The sequence below is a fragment of the Pteropus vampyrus genome, unplaced genomic scaffold (genome assembly GCF_000151845.1).
Source record: "Pteropus vampyrus isolate Shadow unplaced genomic scaffold, Pvam_2.0 Scaffold388, whole genome shotgun sequence".
Lineage (NCBI taxonomy): Eukaryota > Metazoa > Chordata > Mammalia > Chiroptera > Pteropodidae > Pteropus > Pteropus vampyrus.
In genome coordinates, this window is record NW_011889169.1 from 1,271,660 (window position 1) to 1,280,120 (window position 8,461).

General features: G+C 48.8%; 1 protein-coding gene across 1 annotated transcript in view; it reads left to right on the forward strand.

The window, feature by feature from the left end:
- The window catches only part of CCM2L (CCM2 like scaffolding protein), a 12,343-nt gene extending 5,964 nt beyond the window's left edge, over window positions 1-6,379 (forward strand). Inside the window, 4 exon segments of the mRNA XM_011380178.1 lie at window positions 6-135; window positions 3,437-3,572; window positions 5,843-5,972; window positions 6,277-6,379. Coding sequence (XP_011378480.1) covers window positions 6-135; window positions 3,437-3,572; window positions 5,843-5,972; window positions 6,277-6,379 — 499 coding nt within the window.
- The last annotated feature ends 2,082 nt before the right edge of the window (window positions 6,380-8,461 follow it).

Genomic DNA, 8,461 nt, shown 5'->3' on the forward strand with positions numbered 1-8,461 from the left:
GGCAGCTGGGAGCGGAGGCAGGCGGGTGGAGGCGGCAGTTGGGAGCGGCGCCACCCGGGCCCCAACCCTCTCGACCCGCAGAACCCCAGCCCGGACGCCTACTGCAACCTCGTGATCCTGGCTGTGGCCAACAGGGTGAGCTTGAGGGCATCTCGGGCTCTTACGCTCTGCCTCCCCCGCCTGTCGAGAGGGTGGGAAGGTGCCGCTCTTCACCCCGCACCCTGCCCCATTTAAGAGGTTCCTGGGGTCTACCCTGGCCTCCTTCTTTCTCCCTCCTTCGGCCCTACCTAGCACTTCGGGTACTAACCTGTGTGCCCATGACGCCAAAAGGCTTCTAAACTGAAGCCCCGGATCCCTCTAGGACACTTCCCCCTTGCTGTCCCAATGGGATGAAAATTCAAAATGGCCAAAACAAACTTGATGTATAACCCCTTCTTCAGCCCTGCTCCTTCTCCAATTTTGTCAGTATCCGCACTATCACAGTAACAATCATGAGGACACTAATCACCAGCATAAACTGAGTGCCAGCAGATGCCAGACACAGAACCAGCACCAACTTATTTCATTCTCACAGGAGCCCATAGAGGAAAATAGTACAACCGTCCCCATTCTATAGAGAAGGAAACCACGACCCAGAGGCTAAGTAACTTGTGCAAGGTCACACAGGAAGCAGGTGATGATTTCAACACTGGGACCCAAGAAGTTCAGACCCTGTACTCTTGGTGACTGTCAGTCACCCAAGGCAGAAAAGCCTTTCTGCCATTCTTGCCTTGCCGACCCTCCTTCCCCACCCTCCACATTCACCCTTGCTTTAATTCATTTCGCTATGTTCATTGAGCGCCAATTTGTGCTGGGCATTGGGCTGTGGATGCATTGAGATATATCCATAGGTGCCATGGATACAGAGATGAAAGACATATTTGGTGTCCTTTCTGAGGGAGCTCACAGTCTAGCAGACATCTTCAAGCCTGGAGCCTTCTAAGCTTTTCCTCTCACCCAGGGAGCCCCGACTCCCTCTGTATATAAATTATGGTGAACAAAACAGACATGATGCCTGTCCAGAGGGAGAGATGATAATAGCCAGTTAACTCGGTCTCCAGAGCTGACTCACTTTCCCTTGAAACACTTTCTCACTTGGCTTCCCGCTCTCCACATTCTCCTAGTTTTCCTCCATGGGGTGAGGGGAGACTGCCTTACCCCCAGCCAGGGACAGGCATGGGTCTGGGTCAGCTTCTCATACCTCAGATGTTCTGTTTGCAATAAATGCCCAATAGCCAAAACAAAAACAAAAACAAAGCAACAACAACAACAACAAAAATCCAGCTGGAGTTGGTTCCTTCTCTTCTCTCCAGTCTTTAAAGTTTGGAGTGCTCCAGGCTTAGTCTTTGATTCTCTTTTTTCCCTTTACACTCATTTCTAGGTGATCTCCTCTAGTCTCAGAGCATTTAAAACACTGAGAATTTCCCAAAGCTTATTTCTCACCAAATCTCCAGATATGTTTCTCCACTCAAAGGTCTAACTAATGACCTTCTTAAACGTAACACATGAAAAGCTGAGCTCTCAATCTTCTCCCTCAAACTGCTCCTCCCTTGGTCTTCCTGTCTTGATTAATGGCAGCTCTGTCCCTCTGTTGCTCATACCAAAACGTTGCAGTGATCCTCGGCTCCCCTCTTTCACACACCCATGTCCACTTCATCAACAAATCTTCTTAGCCCTGTTTTTAAAATATAACCAAAACCCATCTGCTCCTCCCCACCCAGTGTCCCCACCCATGCCCATGCCCCATCTTCTATCATCTGAGTCATGCAGTCACCCCTCACTGGTTCGGCCCATGCTTACAATCTGTTCCCCCACACAGTCAGAGCAGTTCTGTTGACACTTAAGTCACATAGTGTCACTGCTCAAAATCTTTCAATGGCTCCCCATTTCAGAGTAAAAGCTAATATCCTTACAACTGCTTATAAGGCCATCCACTTTATAGTAGTGGCTCCAGCCACCATCCCCATTCCCTCTCTGGCCTCATCTCTTTCTAGTTTCCCCCTTTATTCACTCCACTCCAGCCAGACTGGTCTCCCTGTAGAGTACAAGAGACCTGTGGGTTCCGGGTGATTCGCTGTGCTATCTCTGGCTCCTAGAACAGTGCCTGGCACATAATACGTACTCAATAAATACTGAATAAATGGATCAATTAAATCATATTATTATAACTTGTGATGGGACCAAGAAGAAACCAAGCAGGTTGCAGTGATAATTAGGGGGGAGATCCATTTTCCATAAGGAAGGTAAATTTGTACCTTGTTTATCCCACTCGACTGTGAAGACTTTAGGGTATAGACCTTATCTAATTCATCTCTGAGACCCCAGAGCCTGGCCCAGTACCTAGCACATAATAGGACTAAATGAGAAATTGTGGAATAAATAAATAAATAAATGAAGAGTTGTTTTCCAGGAATATCTTAGCCTCTGGCCTTCCATTTGAAACATTGTGATCCCAAGGAGAGTACAGGATTTGGAGTCCAAAAACCTGGGTGCCAATATTCACTAATGCCACAAGCCTGCTATATGAGCCTAGGGAAGCCATTTAACCACTCTAAGCCTCAGTGTCTTTTTATATAAAATAAGGATCCTGTCTTCCCTGTCCATTTTGTAGGGTTATTATAAGGCTCAGTCCTGGTTTAATGATTAGTACACTCCCACATCCCAAAATGCCTATCCAAGGTTACATTTTAATTCATACCCTAGGCTTTTTTTAGAGGCACAAAATAGTAAATGCCTTCATGGAGATGGTCTCTTCATCAGTTATGGTCTTTCTGCATCTCTGGCTTGAAGACATAAAGAGGTCAATTAAAGAGGCAAATTCTTTTTCAGATTTGCAATCTCCAAAAAGTTTTACCTAGGAACTTAAATTTCTTACTTCTATCAGAGACTGATCTGCTTCCATTTTTGCCCTGGGTACCAAGAAGCTCATACCTAAATATGGCATCTAGTGGTGGTAATTACAATGAGCCTAAAATTTCCATACATTTAATTCTTCCTCTTCCTAGTAGGTATTAGGAGACCTGGGTTCTCATTCTGGCTAATCGCTTTACCTCTCTCTGTCTCAGCTTCCTACCTGTAAGTTAAAATAAATTAGAGTTTTAGATAAGCTTCAGGAGGGCCCATGAATCCTCTAGAAATTGGGGGTACGTGCATGCATTTTTCAGGACAGAAGGGTTAGAATTATCACTGGATTCTATAAAGGGATCCAAGACACAGAGAGCAGCCATATAATTTTTAGGGAAAATATCCTCAGTCAATTTAAAGGGGTGTGTGTGTGTGTGTGTGTGTGTGAGCACACAATGTGTGCCTTTGTGAGCCTCCTCACACTGTGTTTTAGGAAGCAGGGGTATCTTGGTCACTGGAGAGGTCCTGAGCTCTATCCTCCTCCCTGGGCCAGGATGCTGCCGAGGAGTCCTGCGCCCTCATCTGTCAGGTCTTCCAGATCATCTATGGGGACCAGAGTATCGAGTGTGTGGACCGGGCCGGCTACCACTACACATCCACGCCCGAACGGCCATGGCTCTGCAGCCGCAGTGAGTACTCGAACTCCTGGCCTCCCTTCCTGTGAAACATTCCAAAAGGCCAGGGAAGGGGGATGCCCCAGGACTTAGGGCCAATGAAAGCCTTCGGGGGTCCGATCTCTACTGCAATTACAGTGTACCCTTATATGGAGTTAAAATAAAAATATCAGTTTTCATGATGACCTCAAACCTAGCTTCTTCATAGATGTTCCAGCTGTCAGATTCAGATGAGTCCCTCCAAGCTGAACTTTTCTCTCTCTTTTGTTTTTTTGTGTCCCTGCTTTTGCAGAAACCTAAGCACATGCATTGTCGGTTTACTGAACTGGCTAGCCCCACTAGGGCAATAGATCAAAACCAGGACTTCCGGACCAGTCCTTGAATGTAATCAAGGGCTGAAATGAGAAGAAACATTTACCGAGCATCAGCTGTGTGCCAAGCACAGTAACAGTATGCCAAGTCTTATTTAACCCTTATAGCAACCTTGTCTGTCCTGTTTGCCACTGTATCAAGTGTGCCTAGCACGGGACCAGGGACATCATAGATGCTCAAGAAATATTTTTCAAATGGGTAAAAGAATTCTCTGAAGACTTATGATTCCAGTTTTACAGATGAGGACATTAAGGCTCAAAGTAGTCAATAAATTGCTCAAGTTCACACAGCTAGTAAATGGCAGAGTCGGGATTCAAACCCAGGTGTGTCTGATTCTAAAGTTCTAAAGCAACAGCTTCACCCCCCATGCTGCCTTCAAGGCTACTAAGTAAGTATTCTCAGTCACAGCCACCTCAACATGGTCCCTGTTTGCATAGTTCTAGCAATAAGGAGCTGGGATAGTTCAACTGTCACAGGGATGATAGGCAAGTAAATAAGAGAATTCAAAAAATATTTCAAGAAAATTCATTCATTCAATATATATGTATTGAGGAGGTACTGTGTGTTGGACCCTGCTAATCACCAGGCTGTACTGGTGAGAAAAACCAGATGTGGCCCTGCCCTCATAAGATTTGCATTGCTGAGGAAGGCTGACAGTAATTAAACAGTTACACAGATACAATGCAACCACACGCTCTGTGCTATGAGAACATATAATGAGGAACCAACCTCCCCTGGGAAGTCGGGAGTATCCTGAGGAAGTGACACTGAGCCAAGATCAGAAGGTGAGGCTGCTACCTGGATTCAGTGAGATACCAGGGAAAAGTACAGAGCACGCTCTCTGTAAATGGTGCTTCTTTCCTCTCAAGATTTTGAGTTCCTTCCCACTCAAAGTTCATTTTTTGGCTCACCTCAAACACATACAATTTACAAAATTCTCCCTCACCTGTTCCCTCATCTACTATACTCAAGACCTCCATGAGGTGGGCAGGAAGGTGACATTGTCCCAATGTTGGAGAAGTCGAAGGCCAAGAGATGGGAGGTGAGTTGCCCAAGGTTGGCTGTGTGTCAATGAGTAGCAGGGGCAGGAATCATGGTCAGAACCTTCCATTAGCTGCCCATTTCGCTCAGTAAAAGCTAACGTCCTTACAATCACTTACAAGGCCCTCTGTGCTCCAGCCACCATCCAACTCCAGGGCTGAGATCAGGGCCTCAGAAGCCAGGGATTCTGCCTGCTGCTTTGCCACCTCTAACAGCCCCTCTGTCTGCTGGTCCCAGGTGACAGCTGCCGAACCGATGGGACTTATGCCTATGATGCCGACTTCAGCTGCTGCAGCTCCTTGTGAGTATCACCCTTGTTGGGGACCCCACTCTTGCCCTCCCCACCCATGAGGCCACTGTGGCTGTGGCAAAGGGCGTGAGGGAGAAAGTGGTCAGAGAGGAGGTTTGGTGGGGAGCTCTGGAAAGTCCTTGCATGTCATGAGCAGACTTAAAGACTTTGTGACCACATTTGACAGAGGGTCTAACCCAGTCTGGGGAGATCAGGGAAATTTTTTCTGAGAAGGTGACATTTAAGATCTAATGATGAATAATAATTAGCTGAGCAAAAGATAGTGGGAGAGAGATGTTCTAGGCCGAGTGAAGAGCATGTGCAAAGGCCCAGAGGTGAAGAGATACTTGGAGAATTAGAGGAAAAGAGAGAAGACAGAGAGGCTGGAGCACAGAGCAAGGGTGAGAAGAGGCTTGAGAGGCAGCCAGGGGCCAGATAATGTGGGGCCTTGAAGAAGAAATTAGGACCTGGGATGAGGCCTCAGGCCCAGACCGCTGGTAGCTGTGCCCTCCCACCTTCCACCTGCAGCAGGAGAGGAAGTGGAAGGAGGTGAGTGAGGGCCCCTTTCTGCCTGTCTCTGCAGCAATGGCTCCCAGGACACATTTGAAGCGTGTTACAGCGGCACATCTACACCCTCTTTCCATGGCTCCCACTGCAGCGGCAGCGACCACAGTGGCCTGGGCCTAGAGCAGTTGCAGGATTACATGGTCACGGTGAGCTGGGGCACCAGTGCAAACGGCACAAGCAAAGGCCTGGAGGCTGAAGAAAACATAGAGTATTTCAGGAATCATGAATAATCCTAAGCATGATTGAAGCATAAGACCCCAGAGGTGAGGGTGGGACATGAGGTTAGAAGAGTAAACTGAGGCCAGCCTGTTGAAAGACCTAAACTAATGTCAGCTAGCATTTCCAGAGGAGGCCTGGGCCATATATGCTCTCAGTGAGGGCTCTGGGAGTTTTAGGCAGGGCTTGGGTGGGGGTTACTTCCTGGGATTGATCTCAAATTGTGCCCCACAGTTGCGGAGTAAGCTGGGGCCCCCTGAGATCCAGCAGTTTGCAGTGCTGCTACGGGAGTATCGGCTGGGGCTGCCCATTCAGGACTATTGCTCAGGCCTGCTGAAGCTCTATGGGGACCGGCGCAAGTTCCTCCTCCTTGGTGAGCCCCCTGCCCCACCCCACAAGGGTCAGCCAAGATCCCTTCATGGTCCATGACATTCCTGGTCAGACACCAGGCTGGAGTGTTATTCCTTACCCTTCAGCTTCTGATAAGGCCAAGATCATGAGTTCCATGGAACATATGAGGAGACTGAGGTTTAAAGAGGGGAAGGACTCGCCTGCAGTTGCAAGTCAATAACAGAGCAGTAGTATAGCCATTTCATCTTCACAGCAAAGCTGGGAGAGGGACTGATTCTTTTCATCTCATCCCATGAGGAAGCTGAGGTTCAGAGAGGCTAAAGAACTTGTTCAAGATCACACAACTAGTAAGGGGAGCTAATAAAAACAACAGGAATAATAGTAATAAGCTAACATATATTTGGCAGTTACAGTGTGTGCCAAGCATCATCTCATTGAATGTCCTCAGTTTTAGGAAGTAGAAACTATCATTTGCCCCCATTTTGCAGATTAGGGAACTGAAGCTCAGGAGGCTCAGAGAAACGAAGTAAAATACTGAAGTCACAGCTAGTATGTAGAGATAGAAGAAAAACCAGCAACTTTTATGGGAGATCCTCACCTTCCTATGGGGAGAAGTACAATTATCTCATTTTTACAAGGGAGGAAAATAAGGCTCATGGTAGTTATTTAATAAGGGTGACAACTAATAATGGGAATGTAACAATTGTAATAATAATAAGCTAATATGTAGTGAGCATGTACTATGTGCCTAGCATTATGTCCTTGTTCCGTGGCTCAGAGAATCAAGGAATTGTGCTAGGCCACACAGCCAGTGAATGGTGGGGCTGGAATGTGAACTCTCCAGCGAAGGTGATGCCTCTGTGGGAGGGGAAGGGCCTGAATGAACTCCGAGGAGTCACCTGGCCCTCGGCCCGCAGGAATGAGGCCCTTCATCCCGGACCAGGACATTGGCTACTTCGAGGGCTTCCTGGAGGGCGTGGGCATCCGCGAGGGCGGCATCCTGACTGACAGCTTCGGCCGCATCAAGCGCAGCATGAGCTCCACGTCGGCGTCGGCCGTGCGCAGCTACGACGGCGCGGCTCAGCGGCCCGAGGCGCAGGCCTTCCACCGGCTGCTGGCCGACATCACGCACGACATCGAGGCATTGGCCCCCGACGACGACGACAGCACCGGCGAAGATGACCTGGACTCCCCGAGCGGGGGCGAAGCGGCTGAAGACAACTACCTGTAGCCTGTAGCCGCAGGCCCAGGCTGAGAGCAGGGAAGGCATGGCCCCGCAACTCCGCCTCTGCGTGTCAGTCACTCTTGCCTGGGGGCTCCAACCCCAGGGCCCTTTCTCACACCCAGGGCACAAGGACCCTGCCCTCTGGGATCCAGTCTATGCAGTATCGAGAATGCCCTGTAGGGGGCGAGATCCTAAAGTCCTGGGCAGCAGAGGAGAGCCTGCGTCCTCTTTTGTCCCACTAGCCCGGAGGCTCGGCCGCCGGATACACCCTTCTCCCCTGACTCCGCAGCTTTCTGGAGGCCTAGGGGAGGAATGATGAGTGGGTGCCACCTGCTGGCTGACTGAGAAAAGTATTTCTAGAGCCCAAAGATAGCCCAGAGATCTCTATTCCTCCTACTCTGTAGATTGAGAAACAGAGGTTTAACAGAGGAAAAGGGCCTTGAAGGAATCTCCTGCTTCTCCTTAGATTACTTCAAACTGACCATACTAAACAATGTAGAGGGCCTTTGTAAGGCTCTAAATGGAAGGGTCTTTCCACCTCGCGGTGGGACTCAGATCATCAGTGTGGAGTAGAGGTTTTCCTCTACTGAGAGTTGACTCAAAGGACGGTGGTCTGGATCCCAGTCCAGGCCCTAAGATTCCTAACTTCTTGTTCAGATCTTGAATTTGGAGCCAGACAGACCCAGGGCTGCTGTCTGGTTAGTGTCCCAGCCTCCGTGCCTCCTATTTCCTTGTCTGTGGGATGAGGTGGGTCCTACCTACCTCACAGAAATGGTCAAGGGAATTAACGAAGGTCAGGACCTTAGTGCTGGGTCTGGCACATGGTAGACACTTAATAAATGC